General features: G+C 24.8%; 1 protein-coding gene and 1 pseudogene across 1 annotated transcript; both read left to right on the top strand.

Moving 5' to 3' along the window:
* The first annotated feature begins 3472 nt into the window (after positions 1-3472).
* LOC140675661 (fatty acyl-CoA reductase 1-like) lies at positions 3473-9276 on the top strand. Its single transcript, XM_072910268.1, has 9 exons — positions 3473-3812; positions 4125-4373; positions 4698-4843; positions 5004-5113; positions 5856-6048; positions 6488-6736; positions 7689-7865; positions 8897-8977; positions 9090-9276. Exons 1-9 carry the CDS (start codon positions 3597-3599, stop codon positions 9169-9171), a joined length of 1503 nt encoding a protein of 500 aa, XP_072766369.1. The 5' UTR covers positions 3473-3596; the 3' UTR covers positions 9172-9276.
* A 13871-nt stretch (positions 9277-23147) lies between these two features.
* Positions 23148-24980, top strand: LOC140675620 (fatty acid synthase-like; annotated as a pseudogene).
* Positions 24981-27399: the final 2419 nt, after the last annotated feature.

Genomic DNA, 27399 nt, shown 5'->3' with positions numbered 1-27399 from the left:
TAATAAAGATCCTATATAATTGACTTATAACATGTTTATCAATATGCATTCTTTTTTCGATAAGATTTAAAAGACATTTTTTTTGGTACTTTCTTTCAATTAGAATACAACTGAGGCAGTTTCGTGTATCAACATCTCAAACTTCGATCGTACATTAGGTAAGTCCAATAATTGATTTTGCACCTACATATGTATTTTTTTCTTTTTTCTATTAGTTGCAAACATACACAGACACGCAAACAGAACAAAAATGTAAATTTGACCGTGTAACCTCCACGTAATACATCTTGCTAACGAATAACGTTAATGCTGGCGATACTTGGAATTTGTCAATTGATAACTCAAAGAATAATAGGTTTGAGCTATATTGTACTATTTTGTAAACATCTTAGTGTTAGCTACAAAACTGTATGATAAAAAAAATAGAAGTTTCTATTTAAAAAAATAAAGTTGACCTTTACTTGAACTTGGCAACGTCATCTACGGTAAAACTCATGTCATCATTAAATGCATTTTTTTAAATTTTATATGAAATATTTTATTTCTAAAATCCATTGTTTAAATATTCGACTGTTTCAAAATTTTTGAAATACTCTGTATATATGTATATGTATATATAATATTTTATAATAAAACGTTAAGCACGTGTGCACGCACATTATATATAGGGTGTCCCATTTCAATCAATCCACTGAAATATCTCAAAATTCGTAAGTTTAAATAAAAAATTTTTTTAAATTAAAATTATATGGTTTTGAAGGGGCCATAAGATGGTACCATTTGTTTGGCCTTAAAGAGTTAGTTGGAGGTCACGTGAAGATCACCTTCAATTTTTTAATGGAACTCACTACATTTTATTACAGGTGACCTTCACGTGGCCTTCAAATAACTTTCCAAGATCAAACAAATGATATCATCTTATGGCCCCCTCGAAACCATATAATTTTTATTCAAAAAATTTTTTATTTAAACTTACGGATTTTGAAATATTTCAGTGAATTGATTGAAATAGGACACCCTGTATATATCTGTGCGTGAGTGCATGCATGCGAACGCACGTGTGCGCAACGTTTTATTATAAAATATTATAATGCTAACTTATCATTTGTATTCCAGTTAAAAAATGTTTAAAAAGAGATAGTTGTTGATATATCGGACTATATGCGGAGATAAAATAATAAAGCACATACATGATTACGTGCACGGCACAATGAAGCAAGGAATTAAATGACACGATCTTAGTAAAAAAATATTTTTAAAAAAGCCTGAAAAATATATACATGATGGTTCACGTACAAATTGGAAACCTGATATTTTTAAAAAAAACAATCTGTTTTTTTAATATTTTCATGTAAAAATGCAGCGTAACAATTCAAATTTTCTATCATATTTTTCATGTCACGTTTTTTTTTGATTTTTGAATCATTGTTGTTTAAATGTAAGTGTATCATTAAGATTTTGCATGTGTCGTGTAATACATATATTGATATTATAAAATATATCGATAAATTATACTAATAAATATATTGATAAAATATATGAATAAAATATATTAATAAGTATTATAATATATATTGATAAATTTTTTATTAAATACTAAAAATATAATATCAATTTAACTTTTACTTGGAAATTGTATAAAGCAATACAAACTTTTATTAATATTCATAGAAATCATTTATTTATAAAAAATACTCATCATCCTTTTCCAGCATTATAAAGAACGGTTTTAATCTGATTATAAAAATAAAATTACATACTAAAGAGTTTTATAAATAAAAAATTATAAATTTCTTTCATAATAAAAAAAAGTATGTAGTATGCAGGATGTGCTTATTTAGCTATAAACGTCAAAGGTTTTTACAATTACTTCTATTTCTTATAAACACTAAATTGATTATATCGTTTTTATAATCATTTTATTGATAAAATGATTGCTACATTTTGTACTTTGCACTTGAATATTAATATTAGTGGCTATTAATATTAATGAATTGAGTACTTTGCACTTGAATATAATATTAATATTATTAACATTCCCAACAGTTTCCTGTTATATTAAATAATATTTTTTTCATTATTTCGTGATAAAACATATGCAAATTAAACTGTCTGTCATGCTAGTGATAAAGTTTTTACTTAATAATAATGCGCATCATATAGAATCGCGGCAACAAAGTATTGTCGATTCACAACATTTTAAATCAAGCAACAAATTTAATCTCTTATATCTTTCGATAGTACATTATCTACAGATTAGTTTAGTATTAAAAATATGCAAACAAGAAGTTCTTTTAATTACTTTTACTTTGCGCAAGTGAATAACACGGCACTGGCGACACTTATAACTCACGCTTAAAATCGATCAAATTTCTAATGAGCTTAATTAATAATTTGGATTTTTGTAAACCTTAAGAAAAAGAAACCAACTTCCTTGATCTTGATGTTATCAAAGTCATGAGTAATGTTCCCTGAGTAACGTTCAAAAGATTGTAGCCATCGGTCGTTTATTAAAAAGTTATAAACAAAATAATTTTTACAAATTATATTTCGGATGTAATTTTCAGACACTATGTGTATTCTATAAAATATATTAGCAAATTTATATATATATATAATACGACTATATAATATTATATGTATATTGTTATATAATATTAACAATAATTAAAACACCAATATTTATTATTTGAGTATAAAATAAATATCAATTTATAACAGTAATTTCAAATAATAAATTATCGCTAATGATAAAAAAAAATAAATAATTCAATTTATATAATTTAAAAATATAGAGGAAGCAGTAACTATACTGCACATACACACGCACACGCATAAAATTAAACAAATATGCAGAACCTTACATACTTCAGAAATGTCAAAAATTGAAAAATAAATTTATAATTGATAAATATAATGAGAAAACTCGTTAATGTAAATTACAAAAATAAGAAAGTATTATATAGCCTGAAACGAGCCAAACTGTAAATGAACAGTCAGTATTTAATTTATGTATAGGTCACATTTATTAAATAAAGATAGATTACAGACTTCAACTAGATTTACTAAACAAAGTCTAGTCCATATCTGTAAAAAAACTTAAGACGATCTGGTTTATTTCACATTGTCCCGTGCTTTCAGTATGAGAAACGAGTTTCATAATTATATGGTTTTACATCGAATATTGTTATACTTTGTAACTTTTTTTACAAACTACGATTTTTAAAACATTGTCTAGTGCTTGAAAGATATTTTTTTTACTATCTATTTTTGATAAGCAATACAGATTACTCCATTTTATGCGAGAGAAAATGTAAACTCATATAGAATCGTACATTTTTACTATTGATGAATACATATAACTTCATTACGCAAGTTCATTGTTTCAAATTTGACTTGTATTTCCGGTTTATTAATAATTCCACTCATATGCTTAGCTCTTTATATATAATCAAAATATGACTACTGTTTAGTAACAATCTTGATTTGAAGGAGACAATAACGTTTTTAAATACAAGTGTATTTAAGAACGTTATTATAAACATATTTATTACTATTATTTTAATGCTAGTTCTGTTTTTTTTATTTTCATAACTATGGATAAAAATTCAATTGATCCAGCCATGTCGATTCCGGCGTTTTACGCTGGACAAAGTATATTTTTGACAGGCGGGACAGGATTTCTTGGCAAAGTATACATCGAGAAGATACTGAGATCTTGTCCGGATGTTCGAGAAATATTTATATTAATGCGTCCGAAAAAAGGAGTACCTAACCTTAATGAAAGACTCGAAAAAATGTTAAACTTACCGGTAAGTTAGATATAAATATGTATATACACAATATTTCTTCAAAAATTGTTATAACGTATTAATAAAAAAAGTTTCTGAATAATTTTTATTATACTGTTATTTTAATAAAAAATTGACATTAATAACTTTAAAATTAGAAAGGGAAAAGTAGAAGTATAAAATCTCGAAAAAAAATTTTTTTAAAATAATAAATTGTAAGAAAAGTCATTAAAGGTTTTAAGCTTTTTGCGTAATAATATTTTAACAATTATTTAACAATTATGGCAAATTTTCTTACAAATAATTTTTATATATAATATTCTTTTATTTTAGTTATACGATAAATTACGAGAGGAACAACCTTCAAATTTCAAGAAATTAATTTTGATTTCTGGCGATACCAGTCAGGAAAATTTAGGTTTGTCGACTATCGATAGACAAATGCTGATTGAAAGAGTGACAATAATAATTCATAACGCGGCAAGCGTGAAATTTAACGACAGCTTAAAGTACGCTATCCTTACCAATACCAGATCAACGAGGGATGTATGTATCTTAGCCGAAAGTATAAAGAATCTAATAGTAAGTAAACACAGATTGAGAGAGATTCTGCATTCGCATATTTGTATAAAAAACTTTTTCTTTGTATTTCATTAAGTAAATTATCTTACATAGGATTTTATGCGATATATTAACATTATATTTATTTCTAAAATAATTTTTTATAAAAAATATAATTTTCAAACTTATATATATTCAAAGAATCTTAAAGAGACGTCTTTTTACATGAGAGCCATATTCATTTCTTAAATTGTGAACATTCTTCAATCTTTTACTATAAACTTCTTAATTATAGCATTTTGAGCAAGGTATAATTTTAATATTAATTGTTTTTATCTGTTAAAGGCTTTAGTATATGTTAGTACTGCATATACACATTTGGATAATCCGTTTATAGAGGAAAAGACGTATCCACCTATAGCCGATTGGCGAAAAATGATCAAAATGGCCGAGTCATTGGATGAGCATATCTTGAGTATTTTTACAGCTAAGTGAGTGTGACAAATATAAATTCAATATACATATGTAAGTACGTATGTAAATTTTAAATAGTGTTAATTGGAAAGAGAAATTACTGTTTCCATTTATAATATAATATTACAATTACTTTTTCAAGTTTTTTTTGCTATTTTTATTTGAAATTATGTACAGATGTTTGAATAATATTCCCAACACATACTTATTCTCGAAAAACTTAGCGGAGGGTGTAATACAGGAATATTCTTCATTTTTGCCTTGTGCGATTGTAAGACCATCTGTGGGTACGTAGGTTTTTTCGTGAATATTAAAAAGAAGTGAAGAAACAAAATTTGTGTCCCTAGAATACGGAGTCTGGACTCATAGATATCTTTTCATTTCACGTTCTTAATTCTGTTCAAAATGTCGAATGTGTAGCGGGAACATACTAAAGCATTCACGTATACATTCATGCATACATATATTGCATTTTGCGGACTTTGAGTCGAACTTTCAGACTCTGTATTCCGGGGACATTATAAAACATAAGTTTTCCTTTCTCTTTCTCTATCTTTTTTTCTCTTTGAATTTTATACAGAAAATCTTAAAATATGATATATTTGTATTGATATATTATAATAAAATACAGCATGTGTGTGTATGGATGTAATATACATATAAATATAAATAGCGCGAAAAAAAATATTCCAAAATTCTAAATTTTATCTAAATTTTAAATCTTACAAATGGTGATTTATCTTAACTCTTTTACTCTGCCTTTGCGCGCACGCGTATAATAGTTATATAAATATTATTTAAAAGTATTGTTATTGTTGTTGAAACAATTTATTTAATTATTTTATACAACAATATATTTACTAAATTAAGCAAAAATTAAAAGTAAGTTTTCGGGTTTGCACTTTTACTATTTTTTTCCATTTTTGGTTTATAAGAAAAGAGAAGATATGTCATTCTATGTACATATATCATAGTAGTCATGTCAAAATTTAATAATAATACGATAAAAACATATATTTTGTTTAATAGTGGTAAATTCGCTGAGGGATCCAATGCCGGGATGGATAGATAATTTTAATGGTCCTATGGGACTGATTGCTGCTGGAGGAAAAGGATTAGTACCAGTTTTGTATGCTAGTAACAATATTTTACAAGATGACATACCAGTAGACATTGTTATCAACACTATAATTCTCGTAACTTGGAAACTTGGATTGACAACGTATGATCATCAATTTATGTATTAATGCACATCTCTATCTGCGTTAAGTTACTAACGGAAATTAAATTTACGTTATACGTATTAATTTTTGTTATACATATATAAGTACTATTCAATTTGCTTCATTTTTTGCATTAGAGTTTAAAAAATTAAAAAGTCACATTTTTTTCGATTAAATTTATATATGATTTTCTCTCGGATAAAATTAGATAAAGATGTTTAAAATAATTAAATAATTTTTTTTTATCTATATTCTTAAAACTTAATTCGTTAATGTATGATATGTTAAAATAAACTTTTTTATATTTTGTAATAATATCTTGTAATATTCTCACTATCTCGTATTTGTCTAATTGTAAGATATTTTTTAAACTTAATGCAGTTTCTATAAAATTTTATATTTAATGCATTTATTTATAATATTATTTATTACTATTAGTTTCACACCACAGTCTACGTGTTTTGTTGTAAACTGTACTTTTCCAAATGAAAAAAGTATATTATTTCGAGAAGTTTCCAACATAGGATTCAAAGTTTTTAAAGAGATACCTTTTGAAGGAGTTCTCTGGACCCCTAGTACATTATTTGTTGAGAATTTAATTATATATTATACATTGACAATATTGTGGCATATCTTACCAGCTGTGATAATAGATTCAGTTTTAAAACTTTCGGGACATAAACCTATGTAAGTACTGAACAAATCAATTGCTTTTTAAATAATAGGTTATTTATGAGAGAGAAAGAGAGAGAGAGAGAGAGGGAGAGAGAGAGAGAGAGAGAGAGAGAGTGAGAGAGGGGTGGAGGAAGGGAGAAAGTAAGTGAGGGAGAGGAAAAAAGAGAGAAGGAAAAGAGGAGAAGGGGAAAAATTGATTGATTGATTGATTGAGCTTTATTAGCTCTCTCAGCTATTTGTAAAACTTGTTTTTTTCATATTTTTTTTAACATATAATCACAATGATGATTTTTCTATTATTATAAATGCTATATCCATTTTATTCTCTAATTCCGCACTGCTTACTCCATTTACATATATTAATGTATCATCTGCAAACATTTTTATACTACATTCTTCCAGGCAGATTTTAATTATATCGTTTATATATAAAATAAATAATAAAAGCCCTAAAACTGACCCTTGTGACACTTCATATTCTGTGGCAATTAGTTCTGACTATTTATTATTGAAACGAACCTGTTGTGTTCTATTATTTAAATACGATTTTAACCATTTTAATATTTTAATATTAATCATTCCTCTAATTCCGTTTTGATATATATATATATATATATATATATATATACAATTCATATAAACACATAACTACAAGATATTATACTTACAGGTAGATTTCTTAAAGTATAAAAGTAATCAAGGATAAGCAAAACATTTAATGTAACACAAAACATATATCTAATTATTTATTTTTTTATCAACTCAGAATATTAATTTTCATGTATTTTTTTACGCAGTGTTTTACAAATATTAGTTTGTAACGCCATTTTAAAATTGCACATTTTTTCAAATACTTTTTTTATTGTGGTGGTTTTGTGGATTCAACTTTCCCAGGACTCATAATAACTAAAGTTATGCCATTGAATATGTAAATTGTCTTATATAAACATGTTATATGTACTAGGCTCTTGGGATTGCAGAAGAAGATATATGTGGCTAATCGTGCTCTGGAACATTTTACGTTTAACGAATGGAAATTTGATAATACAAATAGTCGAGCTTTAATGTCATCAATCCCATTTGATGACCGAGAAGCGTTTTCAATCGATCTTTCTGATTTCGACATAGAAAAGTATATTAGGTAAGTATTCAATTCTCTCTTAACTTTAAATGAAAGAAAAAAGTATTAAATTTTAAAATCGATTCAGCACATTATTTAGAGCATATTTTTTTAGACTTTCATTTTTAATTAAAAACTCATTTCCATAAATATTTACTGTATTTTGCTGTTTATTAAATTATGTATCATAATTTTAAAAATATTGTCCTAAATTTTTAAACGAATTGCTTTTTCGTAAAACGCACAAAAATTGAAATTTACGAAAATAATTATTAAAATAATATTTATTGATAACAATATAAAAATATAATAATAAATAAAAAATAAAGTACTGTCACGTATTGAATGATATAACTTATACACTTCAATTTTAATATAAAATTACATTTTTTTTTATTTAACGTACTTAAAAATATAACATTTCTGATAATTAACACACATTCTTTCTTTTTCTATTCTTATCTTGAAAATTTGAAATTTTTAATAAAGAAACTTTTTATATATCTATAAAATAAAAATTTGAATAAATCCGTCGGATAAATTTATTTACATGTTTTAATTGGTACTGTATTAAAATAAAATATTAATGTATGAATTACAAGTTATGTTAGTTTATGAAACATTTTAATATCTAATTCTACTAATCGCACTGCGAGAGAACGAAGAAAAATGAAAACAAGAATAAATTAAATTTTTGTAACTTACACAAGCTGACAGAATATTACCAAAAAATATACTTATTGCTAATTAAAATATATATTAAAAATATAATAAATTTTAAAAATATAGAAAAGAAATTTTTGAATTTTAAATAATTCCTGTATAAGTCAATTTAACATATTGTGTAAATAAGCAACAAATGCATAATAAATTAATTAATTAAGCTTATCAGATTTATTTCAACTTTACGTTACTGAAAGTTTTTAATTGCTGTAAGATAGTAGTAGTATATTGATTTATAATATTGTTTAATTTTAACACCTTTCCTCTAATGTTTACATTATGTATGGAAAAAATTTTAAGGTATTAAGTATTTATTTTGTTGTTTAAAGAAATGGAATAATAGGTATAAAAAAATATCTTTTACACGAAGACATGAATCGATTAGATGCAGCCAAAACACATTGCAAAAGGTAAGTGTTAAATATAAACAAAACATTGTTGTTTATATGTTAGATATTAAGTATTTATTTGTAAAATGTATTTGTAAGATTAATTTATTAAATTATTAAATATCTATTTCAGAGTGGATCGATTCGTCGCAACTTTTAAAACTATTATTGCTATCGGTATGCTATGGATGATATATAAGTGGATATGTTTTTAAAGATTTTAAAAAGAAAAAGAAGGCCACTAATTTATAAATATTGTGCAATTTTTATAAATTAGTAATTACCTTTCTCTAAAATGTTTAATAAATTCTATAACTGTACATTTGTTGTATAATTCATTAATTATAATTTCTAACAATTACAATAAAAATTAAAACTATAAAGACATAAACAAATAGAATACGTATTATATTTTGTTCTCTTTCTCTTTTTCCCCCTTTTTTTTATTTTGCGTCAGAAAGATATGTATATATATATATAATTTTATTTTCTACAAACTCTGTTTTATTTCATACTTTTTCTATCTCTATATTGTATTTGTTTCACAAAACTGCGTGTATATGTACATAGAGCAGATATCTAATTTTTACAGTTTAACAATTAAAACAAAAATTATAAATAAGGCAACTTATAAAAGAAAAGAAAATGATTAAGTAAGTATGTCTAAAAGTTTCTTATTATTAAATCTCATATTAACACCTTTCATCTTTCATTGAAGACAATTATGACCTATATAAGATTTGATTAGAGCAGTAACATTTTTTATATATCATTTTAATATAATTTTTATAGGAGAAAATAATTTTAAAAGATAAATAAGAGCAGAGCAAAAATTCACGTGGAAGGTAATTATACACAATAGCTGTGTTTCCTTTAGATGCACGCACTGAAAGCATCAGTCTACTTTTGTTACTTATTATATCTCGTAGAAAAGTAAAATAACGCTTTTAGTGCGTGAGCGTCCAAAGAAAACAGCCACAGATAAAACATGACAAAATAATATTATTTATTAACAAAGTATTGTAAAATAAAGAATATAATGATTAATTACTAAATAAGCTAAATAGTATTGAAAAACATAAATATTATTAAAACGTAAAAATTTAAATATTTTAATTTTAATTAATTTTTTATAATTAATTTTTTTACATAATGACGATTTTTTTATAGTAACAAACATATAAATAAGTTCTTAACCCGAATAATGTTCTGATAAAATTACATAAACTATTAATAAAGAATTAACCAGTGAATAATATTTTTAATTCTTTTGTTAGTGTATGTTTTTAAAAATGTATATATATATATAATACTCTCATAAAACAGTTTACATTTACAAAAAAGAACGAATTAAAAATATCTCAAAAAAAAGCAAATAAAAAATTCTTTACGTATAGAGTACTCATATCATAATGATGGATAGTAACAAAATAGAGTTATTTATTAACAAAAAATCGTAAATTAAAGAAACATGATAATAAATCATTAAAATAATTATACATATAAAATTATATTCCATTTAACACACAGAATTATAGGAACAATTTCGGGAACAATTACGCTCAATGTTCAGAATTGAGTGTAGAAATTTCCGTTATGATATGTGCCTTGCTATTATTGGTCCACATATCGAAATTTAGTGAATAAGAAATACAACAAATTTAAAAAACTGCTTGAGTTGCTGATTATTACTAAAAAAATTTATATTAATATTTAGTTTGTGTTATTTATGAAAATTGATAGAATTCTCGTGTTACATCCAGGCCCAGAGAAGGATGTGCCAAAAGAAGAACATAACAATTACTGCATTAAAGTCAGACGTCTTATGGTGAATGATCGGGTCGAACAAATCGCAAAGTTCGAGAAGCAAGTAAGATACGGTTCTGTCGCTATTATTCCGCTTTTCCAAAAGCCTGTTCTGTGGTTTTTTTTGTAATAGAATTTAATCTCTTTTAGACGGAACGGAACCAAATGTAATCTTCAGACTGGGAGTGAGAGAAAGTTAATGAGAAAATAATAATTTAAACATAAAATCTAAATATATTTGCAAGTTAAAAAACAAAGTATTCATTAAATTCGTATATAATTTTATAATATTCATACATAATTTTATAATATATTAAATAACACTTTGTTTATTAAATGTTGAGTGTAAATCCATGTGTGCAGGTTTGAGTGTGTATGTTGTCTCGCAAATGTTACAATATATTTGTACGGAGGTTTTCAGTCAGAATGACATCAAAATGATTCCAACATTAAGTTATATATAGGTTTTGACTAATTATGTTATTTTTTATATAAATAAAATTAAATGTAACCAAAAGTGTAAATGTGTCCTGTGTGAAAATATGAATAATATCGAGGAAAGTGGTCAATAAAGAAGTGTAAATGTGTCCTGTGTGAAAATATGAATAATTTGAGATAAACACAAACAAACGTTTCGTTTAAAAACTCATGCTGACATGACGTGTCTCGTTGTTTGTGTTTATCTCAAATTAATTAACCGTTGATTTTAACTAAGTGACATATTTAATTGTTCCATAATTAAGTTCTACTTTTAAATTGGATTCTTTCTTCTCTTTCTTAATTTACGTTTACACTTGAAAAGGACCATAACCATATGGTCGAAACGTCGTGTGAATAAATTGAATGATTTTGGCTAGTCAGGTCGTTTTAATTAACCCGTTGTTTATAATTAAATACTAGCGACTTTAATCTCTAACTTATCTATTACTCTTATTATAATTTATCATATATTTTTAATAATATATTTACTTAATCCTTTATTCTTATTACATATACGTATTTATTATTACATATACGTATATATATATGTATATATATATGTATATATATATGTGAGTGTGTGTATTATATATTATATATTTAATAAAAACTGTTTGTATCTTTTTATTTTTATTATAAATATATATTATATTTATTTTATTGTTATTATATTTTATATATCTATATTTAATAATAACTACAAAAAAATTACCAATTATAGGCTCTATAATAATATATAATTTAAATTAAATATAACAAAGGCAATCAAGAGCCAACGTGGGTAAAGGATGTGAAAAAACTTCTCTCTCAATCGTGTTGAGTGTAAATCATCTATATTTTCTCAAACGTTTTGGGCTCTATTTTTGAGCCTTCTTCAGTGAATCATACCGCCGTTAACGTATGACGTGACGTATAGCGGTACGTTAACGGCGATAGATGATTTACAGCCAACACGATTAAGAGAGAAGTTTTTTCACGCCCTCCACCCAAGTTGGCTCTTGATTGCCTTTGTTGTATTTAATTTAAATTAATAAGAACTGTCGGCATTTTAATAAAACAATTAAAAAACTTGAAATCGTTTTATTTATTATTTTCCGTTTTTAAAATTCTCATTTCAAAAGTTTTTAATTTTAATTATATTTTAATTCAATTAAATTTATTTAAAATTTATAGCTCTTTTTGTTAAATATTTCTATATTGGAGAAAAATATTTTAAATCTATCATGATGTATATGAAAGAAAAAATTCAATTAATATTAATAATTAATAATAAAAACATAATTTATTTATTAAGTTTAACACTTATAAACAATTTTGACTTTGACATATATTGTCAAGATCATGATTCTAAATAATGAAAAAAATTCAACCGCTTGTTGTTAGTTAAAATAAATTATTATGGTAATATTAAGATTTTATTTATTTATTATTGGTTTGATGTTAGCGAATGGAACTAGTACAGTCCTTGGTTTATTAGACCTGGATCTTAAAGTTTCTTCGACAATGAGACTCTATTATTAAAAGTTTAAATAATAAATTAAGTTTAAATAATAAAATATTACTACGTAGTAATATTTATTGTTATACTAAAGTGTATCTAATTTAAAATTTTTTAAGCATTTAAATTTAAACTTTTTTATGTATCTTGTTTGTTAAGTATTAATTATGTGTAATATAAGTATCCTACACACATACACATACAATTAAACAAATATATAGATCTTTACATAAAATGTTTAAAAATAAGAAAAATTAAGAAATGAATATTTGAGCGACGAATAGGCTGTGCATGGACTTGTCAAATGAGATCCACTTCACATTACATGCTTTCAGTGCAAAAAAAGTTTATAGTCATATAGTTTATTTCACATTTTTCCATTTCATTATTTAGTGCTTTCAGTAATACAAGTGTACATAATTATATGATTCATGTGGGATTTTTATATTTTGTAATTTTTGCGTGATATAAGATTTTTTCAACATTATCTGCTTGAACAAGATATTTCTTTTCTATCTACTTTTAACCTGAAAGCACTGGCGATGTAAAATGTGGCTTCCAGCAGAATATTAAACATTCATGTAAAAATCTCTTACCCTCTCAGCAGGTAATATGTAAACATTTATAAAGGTTTATAAACATAAGTGTCTACATAATATAAGTATTAAAATCTACACAAGTTTAAAAATTGCATTTTTTATCAGGTTTGAATTTTGATTTGCATAAGCGTTAATTTTTGTTAATAATCTTTTAATAAACCATCACGGTTACAACTATAATTTCATAAAATACATCAAGGTTTAGTCCTCTCCTAGACATGCAATAAAATAAACACTATACTGTATTAATATTGTATATAAATTGTAATATAAATAATGCAAAAAGATAATCTATAAAGGTTTTTTTTATAAACTTGCCTAAAACAGTAAGAAGTGCGCTACACAATAAATAATCACATAATAATGTATTAAAATTTAAAAATTTAAATTTTTTCTATATTCATAAACTTTGGTACAGTAGAATTTAATTGCATATATAATCTACTACTGTTAAAATTTTAATTGCATTTTTCAATGGCATAATTGTGCCTACTCAAGATTCCTCTTCAGGCATGGCAGATATTTATCGTTTATATATAAAATAAATAATGAAGGCCTTACTACTGGGTGTATTAGACCATTTATTCAAACCTGTTGTGTTCTATTATTTACGTTTTTTAAATGATATATTTTCCTCATATATTTATAGCGAAAAATGATATATATATATTTGCGAGTGTGATAATTTAATAATGATATCTGAGGCCCGTTGATTCGTGATGTTCTTCTCAATATTCTCCTTTTCTTAAAAGTATTGCGAGAGAGCCTCGAATTCTCTTTATATATGATACAATCCCTAGTCTTTTTCCTCCCTTAAAAAATCGGTCCAATTACCTATCTGATTTCAATGTCAGTACGTTAGTGGGGGTTGACACCTCCGCATTTCGATTCGCACACTTGAGACGATCGATTCGAACGAGAGCTTGATAAACATGCGACCGTTAGGATTGAGATGTAAACACGTTAAACAACAGTCGCACGACTACAATATATATATATATATATATATATATATATATATATATATATATATATATACATACATACAATTCAGATAAACACATAACTACAAGATATTTTACTTACAGATAGATTTCTTAAAGTATAAAAGTAATCAAGGATAAGCAAAACATTTAATGTAACACAAAACATATATCTAATTATTTATTTTTTTATCAACTCAGAATATTAATTTTCATGTATTTTTTTACGCAAAGTGTTTTAGAAATATTAGTTTGTAACGCCGTTTTAAAATTGTACATTTTTTCAAATACTTTTTTTATTGTGGTGGTTTTGTGGATTCAACTTTCCCAGGACTTATAATAACTAAAGTTATGCCATTGAATATGTATATTATCTTATATAAACATGTTATATGTAATAGGCTTTTGGGATTGCAGAAGAAGATATATGTGGCTAATCGTGCTCTGGAACATTTTTTGTTTAACGAATGGAAATTTGACAATACAAATAGTCGAGGTTTCATTAATCTCATTTGATGACCGAGAAGTTTTCAATCGATTTTTCTGATGCCGACATAGAAAAGTGTATTAGGCAAGTATTCAATTCTCTCTTAACTTTAAATAAAAGAAAACAGTATTAAATTTTAAAATCGATTCAGCACATTATTTAGAGCATATTTTTTTAGGCTTTCATTTTTAATTAAAAACTCATTTCCATAAATATTTACTGTATTTTGCTGTTTATTAAATTATGTATCATAATTTTAAAAATATTGTCCTAAATTTTTAAACAAATTGCCTTTTTGTAAAACGCACAAAAATTGAAATTTACGAAAATAATTATTAAAATAATATTTACTGATAACAATATAAAAATATGATAATAAATAAATAATAAAGTACTGTCACATATTGAATGATATAACTTACCATATACACTTCAGTTTTAATATAAAATTACATTTTTTTTTTATTTAACGTACTTAAAAATATAACATTTTTGATAATTAATACACATTCTTTCTTTTTCTTTTCTTATCTTGAAATTTTTAATAAAAAAACTTTTTATATATCTATAAAATAAAAATTTGAATAAATCCGTCGGATAAATTTATTTACATGTTTTAATTGGTACTGTATTAAAATAAAATTTTAATGTATGAATTACAAATTATGTTAGTTTATGAAACATTTTAATATCTAATTCTATTAATCGCACTGCGAGAGAACGAAGAAAAATGAAAACAAGAATAAATTAAATTTTTGTAACTTACACAAGCTGACAGAATATTACCAAAAAATATACTTATTGCTAATTAAAATATATATTAAAAATATAATAAATTTTAAAATTATAGAAAAGAAATTATTGAATTTTAAATAATTCCTGTATAAGTCAATTTAACATATTGTGTAAATATGCAACAAATGCATAATAAATTAATTAATTAAGCTTATCAGATTTATTTCAATTTTACGTTACTGAAAGTTTTTAATTGCTGTAAGATAGTAGTAGTATATTGATTTATAATATTGTTTAATTTTAACACCTTTCCTCTAATGTTTACATTATGTATGGAAAAAATTTTAAGATATTAAGTATTTATTTTGTTGTTTAAAGAAATGGATTAATAGGTGTAAAAAAATATCTTTCACACGAAGACATGAATCGATTAGATGCAGCCAAAACACATTGCAAAAGGTAAGTGTTAAATACAAACAAAACGTTGTTGTTGTTTATATGTTAGATATTAAGTATTTATTTGTAAGATTAATTTATTGAACGCAATAAATATTTCTATTTCAGAGTGGATCGATTTGTCGCAACTTTTAAAACTATTATTGCTATTGGTATGCTATGGATGATATATAAGTGGATATGTTTTTAAAGGTGGTATATTTAAAAAAAAAAGAGAAAAGGCCACTAATTTATAAATATAGTGCGATTGTTATAAATCAATAATTATCTCTGTAATTATTATATTTATAAAAAATCTTTAATAAATTTTATAATTAATTATACAATTGTTGTATAGTTGTTTAATTATAATTATAATTTATACCAATTAAAATAAAAATTAAAGCTATAAAGACTATATAAATAAATGAAATACGTATTATATCTTGTTCTTCTTCTCTTTTTCGCTCTTTCTTTTTTATTTTGCATCAGAAAGATATGTGTGTGTATATAATTTTATTTCCTACAAACTCTCTTTTATTTCATACTTTTTCTATCTCTATATTGTATTTGTTTCACTAAACTGCATGTATATGTATGTACATAGAGCAGACATCTAATTTTTACAGTTTAACAATTAAAACAAAAATTAAAGCAATTTATGAAAGAAAAAGATAAGTTTATGTAAGTATGTCTTAAAAATTTATTATTATTAAAACTCATTTTAACATTTTTATACATTATTTTGATATAATTTTTATAAAAGAAAATAATTTTAGAGAAGATGAATAAGTGCAGAGCAAATTTACGTGGAAGATACTTATATCACAATGGCTGTATTTCCTTTAGATGCACGCATTGAAAGCATAATACTATCTTTGTTACTCATTATACCTCGTAAATAGTAAAATAATGCTTTCAGCGCTTGAGGGTCCATAGAAAACACAACCATAGGTAAAACATAACAAAATAATATTATTTATATTAACGAAACATTGTAAATTAAAAAATTGTTGTGTTCCCTTTAGATGCTCACGCACTAAAAGCATTTTCTTTTTGGAAATGTGAATTGTTTTATGGGAGTATCATATTTGTAAAAAGAAAGAAACGAGTTAAAAATATCCTAAAAAACAAATAAAATATATTCTAAAAATAATAATATCTGTAATAATGTGTAAATCCTTTACGTATATGTAAAGAACTCATATTATAATGATGGGCAATAACAATATAGAGTTATTTATTAAGAAAGAATTGTAAATTAAAAAAACATGATAATAAATCATTAAAATAATTATGCATATAAAATTATATTCCATTTAAGACATAGAATTATAAAAACAATTCCGGGAATTACATTCAATGTTCAGGATCGAGTATAGAAATTGAAGAGTGTTGAAATTTCTATTACGACATGTGCCCTGCTATTAATGGCACATGTTGAAATTTAGTGAATAAGAAATAAAACTGAAATTTAACAAACTTTTGAGTTGCTGATTATTATTTTAAAAAATTTAAAAATATTTAGTTTATCGTTTATGAAAATTGATGGAATCCTCACGTTACAGCCAGGCCCAGAGAAGAATGTGTTAAAGGAAGAACGTAACGATTACTGTTATAAAGTCGTCTTACGGTGAATATGATCGGGTTGAACAAACCGCTAGATTCGAAAAGCAGGTAAGCGACGTTTCTGTCTATTATTCTGTTTTTCCGAAAGTTTGTTCTGTGGTTTCCTTTTGATAGGAAAATTTGGTCTCTTTTCGATAGGACGGGACCAAATGTGACCTTCAGACTGAGAGTGAGAGAAAGTAAATGAGAAAATAATAATGCAAACATAAAATATAAATTTATTTGCAAATTGAAAAACGAAGTATTCATTAAATTCGTATATATAATTTTATAATATTCGTACATGATTTTATTATATATTAAATAATAATTTGATTATTAAATGTTGAGTGTGAATCCATGTGTGCAGGTTGAGTGTGTATGTTTGTCTTGCAGATGTTACAATACATCAGTACGGAGGTTGTCAGTCAGAATGGCATCGGAATGACTCTAACGTTAAGTTATACGTTTTGACTGGTAGTTATGTCATTTTTTATATAATTAAAATTAAATGTAACCAAAAGTGTAAATGTGTTCTTTGTGAAAATATGAATAACATCATGAAGAAAGTGGTGATTAAAGAAACTGGTCATTGAGTTAGAAAATAAGCGAGGGAATGGGAAAAAATTGATTCGAAAGATCGATATATTAGCATTAGAATATTGAATTAATTTATGCCTAAAAAAATTAACTTAATTTTAATGAGAAAAAAATATGAGAAAGGTTCAGTTGATTTATTATTTGAGCTACGATATGGCGATATGACTGTTTTTTTATTACCAAACGGTTATTATCACGACTTTGCGAAAGGAAGGAAACGTGAGTCCGACAGATTATAACATTCATTATTTATTCTCGGACATCCTGCATACAATCATTTTCATAAATGTTTTTTCTTTTTATTTTTTTCTTTAGATATTTGAACTGTTTTATAAAAATTAATATTCAAAAATATCTAATATTTAAATATTCAAAATAATTAGTCATTTAAATAATATTTGAATGTTAGCATTTTGGAAAACATAAATTTTTATTATCTATTTAATTAAATTTAAACTTTTTGTTCTTTTATTTGTTAATTATTAATTATGTGTTGTTAAATAATTAATTATTTAATATGAGTGTACTATACACACACGCACACATATATAATTATTAATAATTAATTAGTGTGGTATGAGCATACTACATACATACACATATAATTAAATAAATATCTTTATTAAATAAATCTTTATATAAGTGTTCAAAAATGGCAAAAATTGAGAAATGAATATATGAGCGACAAAGAGGTTGCAAAGTGCAAAAGATGTTTATAATTATATAGTTTATTTCACAATGTTTACTTCATATTATCTAGTGCTTTCATTAATGCAAGCATACATAATTATATTTATATGGAATTTTTATATTTTGTGTGATATAAGGTTTTTCAACATTGTTTGCTTGAAAAATATTTCTTCTTTTACTGTCTATTTTTAACCTAAAAAAAGGCGCACTAGAATATCATACAATTATAAACCTCGTTGAATTTTGTGTATGTGTATGGATGGATTGTGGCTCTAACTTCCAATAGAAAATTAAAAACTCATGTAGAATCTTTCACAGAGAAACTCTCTTAACTATTATATAACATAGTTTTAAATACTCTATACCATATATAAAGATTTAGAAAGATATTTGTCTAAGTATCAGCATAATATAAATCTATATAAACTGTGTTAAAAATTGTACATATTTTTTATTAGTCTACGTTTGAATTAGATTTGGACGCATGAATATCGATTTTTCTTAATAATCTTATAATAAATAACAAGTAACGATTAAAATCTTTTGGAAATTTTCCGGATCATAACCTTGATCATAAATCATAGTCTTGTCGTTTTTAAATGCGTAGTAAAATAAATATTTATTGAATTGTGTTGCAACATCCTATATTAATATTGTAAAATATACATATCTGTATTAATATTGTAAAATATACAATAAATTGCAATATATAAATAATGCAAAAAGAAATTTTTATGTAAAAAGGCAAAAACGATAGAACTGGAAATAATATGCATTTGTGTCATTTGAATACATTTAATTGCAAATTTCAATACAATAGAAGTATATCACATAATAAAATAATCGCATTAGTATATTTTGATCGATTTCAAGATTCAAAAATGGTGTTATATTTAATAAACAAAAATTTCATACTACATACAACTGTTTGGATTTAATTCAATATCTACATTGATTGTAGAGTTTAAAAGATTAAAAAGTGAATCTTTTAAACTTAAAGTCAATAGCATAATATATAACATATACTTTGTGTACACAGAATAATTCATAAACGTACAAACAAGTAATGTACACAAAAAAAAAAAAAATTAAAACAAAAATAAATAAAAAATATTAAATAGCTAATTAGTATACATATAGTTTTTATGTAATGAAAGATTTTAGAAAATGCTAATTTTACTTCCTCATTGTAAGTATAAATCCGTTGCCTTACGAAAAAATTACAGTTATGCAACATGATGCAAACAACTGATGTGAACTTTATGGATAAATTAAAGCAATGTAGGATAAATGAACAAAACATTTAACAAATGTAAAAAATTTTATTTAGTTTCAAAAATTTTAATTTTAAAAATTAAATAAAAAATAAAATAAAATGAAGTAATGTACTACTCAAGTGGAATACAATATCCTATTATCTGATAAAAAATAAATATTTCAATTATATTTTATTTATTTAATTTTAATTTTGAAAACTGTCAGATTTCCGTGACTTATTCTAAATAAAGAGATATTATTTGTATATAACTTTTTATGCTTTACTATTTACAATAGTTTTACATATTATAGTTTAATCAAGAAAAACGATTTAAATATATGTCCTTAAAAAACAATATAAGTGCATTGTAGCTGTGCGTCGTAATTTCATCGTATTTTCATACGATTTAAATATATTCAAAATTTCTATTAAGTTTATATATCCGATAATTTTATTCTACGTGTGGACATGTTAATTTGAATTGAATAAATAATTTATTTTTTATTGAATATTTTATTTTGAAAATAAAAGAGTTAAGCTTTGAATATCAGTACTTATACACCATGTATATGTATTCTATTTCTAAAATAAAAACCAGTTCAGATTCTTTATATATATTTTAGAAAGATTTTACTAGTAACCGTTCAATTGTCATTATACAACCAGTAATGTAGTGATTGTGTACCTATTTCATCTAATATATGGTACTGAAATGGAAAGAAAACATATAGAACACCTGTAAATCGAAGTAAAGATTTGGGAAGATTAACCTTTCTTTTCAAGTTTTTAATGCGTAGAAACTAATGAGTCAGGCATGATAGTAATATACAAAATTGTTTTATATATATATATATCTTTCTATAGCGGCCTCGAGAACTTTAAAACTTTTACGACCACGGAAAACATTAAATACAATATTTTAATTTAAAGCAAAATTGAGAAAGTTATTTTTATATAAAAATAATTTATTATCCCGTTATTGTTTCTGAAAAGTAACTCATAATTCAATTTTTAGAAGTAACTCGTTATCATTATTGTTACTGAAAGTCATTATAATTTCTTTTTTAATACAAGATTAAGTTAAATAATGAAACATTACATTTTAGACATTATTTTATACTAAAATGTAACATAAGCGATATAATATCGATAGTTGTTATATAGCTATTAATAAAATGTATAATATTGATTGTGATATAATATTGATAACTAAAATTAATAAAATGTGTAATAATTTTGAAAATAATAATTAATTTTTAATTAGAAAAAAACTTAAAAAAATAAAAAAACCTCTTTTAAATACTGTGAATGTAAATAAAAATGAGAAAATTCTCTTATTGTTAATTTTTTTATACTAGATTTATAAATATGGTCAAATTTGCCTTTTTTACATCTTCGGCCGTATATAATTTTAAAATTCTGACATGATACATTAATTTTTATAACGTCAAATTTTTGACTAATCATCGAATTGTTTGTCTAATTAACCTTTTTTACAAGTAGAAAGAAATAAGATTCTAAAAAGTGCTTTTAGCAATTTTTATGTAATACAACATTTTAACCTTTGATCAATATGTTTCTTTGCATAACAACTAAATCAAGTATGTTGGAAAAAATAAAGATAAAAATATTTAATCGTTAAATTCGTTATTTGAAAAATGTAACAAAGTTATTTTTTCTATTACAACTCGCATAATTTCTGAACCCTGGTTTAATTAATCGAACGATAAGTAGTTTAACATTTGCCTTAAGAAAAATTGTTTCAACCGCTGATCTTGAGAAAAAATATTTTACTCTTATAAATTTTGTTATTACTTAATAAAGGAAGTGTATCTCATATCTACTGATATTCTTTTACTGCATAAATAATTTAGTTATAGTCTAAATAAGAAATTTATTTTTCTCGTAATATAATAGCACGAAAAAGCTTCATAATCCCGTTATAATGTCTACTTTTATCTATATGTATATTCTTAGTTTGTAGCTGAGTATGTACTAAACTTTGACCATGCTGATGCGTATATCATGCTGATTATAATTAAACATATAATTATATAAGTAATTATATATTCTACTTTTCTGCGTAGTCGGTGGGGTTATTATGATATATATTGATTAGTCGCACAATTCACATATCTTACCTAATAGACAATGTAGGATAGCATAGTCTTTTCTCTAATATCAGTTGTAGTCATCGTTAAGTTTTTATAGAATTTTATTTTTGCTAGAATTATCTGCTTCTATTTTCATGTACTTGTAAAACTGGTGGTGAGTATAAATTTTTATTGCTTTTCTTTTAGATTTTTTTTTTTTTAATTTTTGAATAGATTATTTTAAAACTCATTGTTGTGTAATTGAATTATATGCGCAATATTAATAGTTGGTACATAATTTAATAGTATATAATTGGATCATTCAAAAAAAGAGATTCAATTTTGTACTAAATCATCATGAAAAATTCTATTTATTTTTTCGTTTTACTCATTATATGTACATACCTATATATATATATATATATATATATATATACATATATTGTATATAAATATATAGTAATTTTTTTGTTTGTTTTGGTAATAAATTACATTTTTCTTATTAGTTTTGATTATTATTGTAATCTTACACAATTATGTTCTTTAATTACTAAAACATTTTAATTCAACCTGATTGAATTTGTCAACACATTCTATAAGCAAATTGTTAATAATGATGATATTTTGTATAAATAAATCAACTTTGTCTTACTATTATTGAAATTTTATATTAATACTAATTAATATTTGTTTAGTGCTTACTTAAAATTATATGATTATTTTTACTTTTCTGCGCATTATAAATTTTCAGCTGTTTTAAAAATAACTTTTCTAGTTTTAATATTGTCATATTTATAGTTCTAATTATGTTATTTATTATTCTAAATACATAGAATTTTAAAATCTAGAATTGTGATATATCCCTCTAGAATTATTAAAATTTAAAGAAGATGGATAATAACAAGCGATTTAACTCATATATCAGTGTTGATGCTGAAGAAGAAATCGTTATCTCTGGTATTGCCGGGCGGTTTCCTAATTCTGACAATATAAAAGAATTTCAGGACAATCTTTTTAATAAAATGGATCTTGGTACAAGCGATCATCAACGCTGGACTAACTGTAATAATATCTTTCTCTCAAAATTAAAAATATCTTTATTTTCAGTAGAAAAATATTTATACGTGTTAAAATATACATCAATCTTAGTTTAGAATTTATATTATTAATACCAATACATCTATAAACGTAATATTAAATTGGAAAAAAATCACAGTTAAAGTCATTAAAACAATTAATACTTTAAAACACTTATTACTTTGTGCAATTTATTTTTACATAAATCACTTTTTGTTAATATTTTTATAATTTTTTTCTGTTTGTTATTATAATATCACTTTCTGTTTCATATCAAAATAATTGAGATGTATCTCTTTAAGAATATTTTAGTACAATTATTATCAATGACTTAACAATATGAAAAATAATTTTTATTTAAATTATTTTAAATCTTGACAGATATCTATGAAATGCCTCCTCGAATAGGAAAAATCAACAATATACAAAAATTTGACGCAGAATTCTTTAATATATCGGCCGAAGAAGCTCATGTACTTGATGCTGGATGTAGAATGTTACTTGAGCATACTTATGAAGCAATTATTGACGCGGGTGTAAATCCTGCAGATTTACAAGGAACAAACACAAGCGTTGTCACAGCAATAAGTGTTTGTGAATCATATCAAGATTTGATATACGAGAAACCTCACGTATGTGATTCACATTAGTTATTTTAATTTTAAAAAAAATAGATAAAAGAAGCACGCGCTCTTAAAATAGTGTGTAAATATATTAATATATGTATACACATAGAAAGATTGCGATTAATATAAGAAAAATGTTTTTAATAAATGAAATAAAAACTGTAATGGGTAACAGATTGCTGGATTACCCATTCTTGGGTGCAATAAAGCTATGATAGCAAACCGAATTTCTTATTGGCTTGGCGTTACTGGACCATCGTATAACATCGATACTGCATGTAGTTCGAGTCATTTTGCTATGGTTGAAGCTTATAGAATGATTCGATCTGGCGTTTGCGATGCGGCTATTGTTGCTAGTGTAAATTTATGCATCCATCCTTTTGTAACTCATTCGTTTTTTCGTCTGGGTATGTAGAAAACAATATTAAGTGTTCAAGTTGTTGCGTTGTCAAATGGTATATATATTTATTGATACAATTAACAGGATAACATTATTTAATCAATGTTTGTATAGTTATTTTGTGAAATCTAATAGGTTCTGTTTTTGAACGATATAATTAAATCGCTTAGATATATTTATCAAAGTTTTCAAATATTTAGTATATTAATTAAGAAATTGTACGTTTATATGGATTAAAACAAACTACTGATATTGTTTTAGGAGTTCTATCTACTGATGGATACTGTAAACCTTACGATGAAGAAGGTTCTGGTTACATGCGTAGTGATGCAGCTGTAGTAATATACCTGCAGAAGGCTAAGGATGCAAGAAGAATCTATGCTACTTTTGTTTATGGTAAAACCAACTGCGATGGCTTTAAAGAAGAAGGAATTACTTTTCCATCACTTGACAAGCAAAAAATGTTATTGAAAGAATTTTACGAAGACTGTGGTATTTCGCCTCTTGAGCTGTCTTACATGGAGGCTCACGCAACTAGTACTATAGCTGGAGATCCTGTAGAACTTCGAGCCATCGATGAAGTTTTATGCGCTAAAAGAGACGCTCCTCTGTTATTGGGTTCAGTGAAGTCGAATATTGGACATTCTGAACCCGTTAGCGGTCATTGTCAAATTGCAAAAGTAAGTTTACAACAAGATACGATAAAATTAAAATAATTATATGATCTAATGCTACATGTAAGCTTATGAAAGTATTTTTTTATTTTTTATTATAATTATAGAACTTGCAAGATATTATTATCACTATACAAAACTGTATTTATCTCATAAAGGTTATAATAGCGATGGAAACTGGTATAATTGCGCCTACTATACATTTTAAATGTCCACGAAAAAATATGACTGCTATTATTGAAGGAAGAGTAAAAATAGTCACTGAAAAGACAGAATTGAAAGGTGATTATATCGGTGTTAATTCCTTTGGATTTGGCGGCGTTAATTGTCACGTATTACTGAAATCAAATACGAAAATTAAAGTCAATAACGAAGTAGACGGTAATTTATCTAGGCTTGTAGCTATATCTGGACGTACAGAGAAAGCAGTTAAAATTATATTAAATGACGTAAGTACACATTACAATTTCAATAATAATAATTTATAAGGTTCTAGTTTTAAGACATTTGCTCATCTATTAGAGAGACATCATCCTGTAGTGTTTTGTGACATACTACACGCTAGCTGTATCACAGACTAACGAACATCTAGAAAGTACATACATATAAACAGAGACAAATAAGATATATATCTCAACAGTAATAACATCAGAAGAAAGGCAGTGTAATTAAATAAAGCTCTCAAGTACCCAGTGTTAGTTATGCAAATTGTATAAGTATCCCAGTATTGTTAAAAACTTTGTTTAATTATATTGCTTGCATTAAAATTATATTGAAGATGGCCCAAAAATAGACCGAAATCTGTTTCAGGATTTTTTGAAAAATCTTGAGTTTTATTTGCATTCTTTACATTCTGCGCCTAGCTCATTTTGTTTTTTTCTGACGTTATTAACATTATTTTATTAATAATCTAATCTTTCTTATACTTATCTCATATGGTTAATACAATATAGTTAATACTACTACAGTAATCTGTAATTTAGTTTATTTACGAATTAAGCTTTTGTTAAGAAAAAAAGACGATACAAAAATAATTACAAGTATATTGTACATATATACTTAAACACAAACATATACATAAAATACATAATTATAATATATTATAATAAAAAGAAAAATAAGCAAAAGCTACACAATACAACATTTATATATTACATTATAAAATAGTAATAATATAGTAGTACAAATAATAAAATATGTTAATAATAAGTAATGCAAAGAATAAAAAAATAAATTCTTACTAGAAGAAATTAAAACTAGAAAAGATTTAAGAAAAGATTTAAGTGTTTCACGTGATATATAATATTTAAAAAAATAATTTAAAATATATTTGTAATTTAAAATATATTTAATTAAAATATATTAAGTATGCTTCATTATTAATTTTAATAATGAAATTTATGTAAAAATTATATAAATACTTAAAAGTCTAATTATAACACGTATATAGTTGCGATCACGCACAAATACACACACACGCACACACATAGACATATACATATACATATGAGTTACTCAGATATACCAAGTGGTATGTACAAATCCATTAACAGAAGTTAGAAAAATAAAAGCCCAGTAAACGCTACATATTCTTGAAATATTTATAAAATGTTCCCAAAATTTAAAATAAACATTCCAAAAATATTCTAAAACATTCCGGAATATTTAAAGAATGTACAGAAAATATTCAAATAAAAACAAAATGTTTTGATTTTTTATTATTTTGTATACTGTTTTATTCAATTTTTTATTTCATTTTTTGTTTCATATATGTGGGATATGGGGGACAGAAAGATGTTATAAAATAAGAAAAGGATTTATTGAGGATATAGAGTATAATATAATGGTGTACGCACAGAATGACGGTTGAATACAGACTGCCCTGAGAGACTTTTCTGTTATAAACAATGCTAGATACTCGTGTCGTATGATCTAGCCGCTATCGCCTGCAACGTCGCACGCGCGCACATAAAAACTTATCTTCTAATAACAGTGCTCTGAGGAATGCAGTATGTTAAATAATGCGTTATTAATCCTACATTTCGGCTATCCTGCAAGACATTCGCCCCCGAATGTTCGCGTCACTAATCATGATTTTTATCGATTTCCTCTTCATCTTCGCTTTCCATTTCTTCTGTATCATCGAACTGCAACCAAGGCTTCATATAATCGGCTGATGTAGATGTTTCTTATGGACCTTCATGTTCGCCTACTTTTACAACAGCATAACAATTATTACGCTTTATTTTACTTACACTATACGAACCTAAAAATTTACTACGAAATTTAAGCCCTGGTCCAAATTGAGTTCGTTTAATCGCAACAAGATCTCCATCCGTGTATTTTGACACGGTTTTCCGCTTTTTGTTAAAACCTCTTAAATTTTCTTTTTAA

Source organism: Anoplolepis gracilipes, unplaced genomic scaffold (assembly GCF_047496725.1).
Source record: "Anoplolepis gracilipes unplaced genomic scaffold, ASM4749672v1 Contig20, whole genome shotgun sequence".
NCBI lineage: Eukaryota > Metazoa > Arthropoda > Insecta > Hymenoptera > Formicidae > Anoplolepis > Anoplolepis gracilipes.
The sequence above is the reverse complement of the archived record's forward strand: the minus strand, read 5'-3'. Positions and strand labels throughout refer to the sequence as shown.

Bases quoted from the DNA above. Each gene is read 5' to 3' on its own strand.
- LOC140675661 (XM_072910268.1), top strand. From the start codon at position 3,597: ATGGATAAAAATTCAATTGATCCAGCCATGTCGATTCCGGCGTTTTAC. The intron at 4,844-5,003 runs GTGAGTGTGACA...AATTATGTACAG, and splicing joins TTGAGTATTTTTACAGCTAA to ATGTTTGAATAATATTCCCA. The intron at 5,114-5,855 runs GTACGTAGGTTT...TTTGTTTAATAG, and splicing joins GATTGTAAGACCATCTGTGG to TGGTAAATTCGCTGAGGGAT.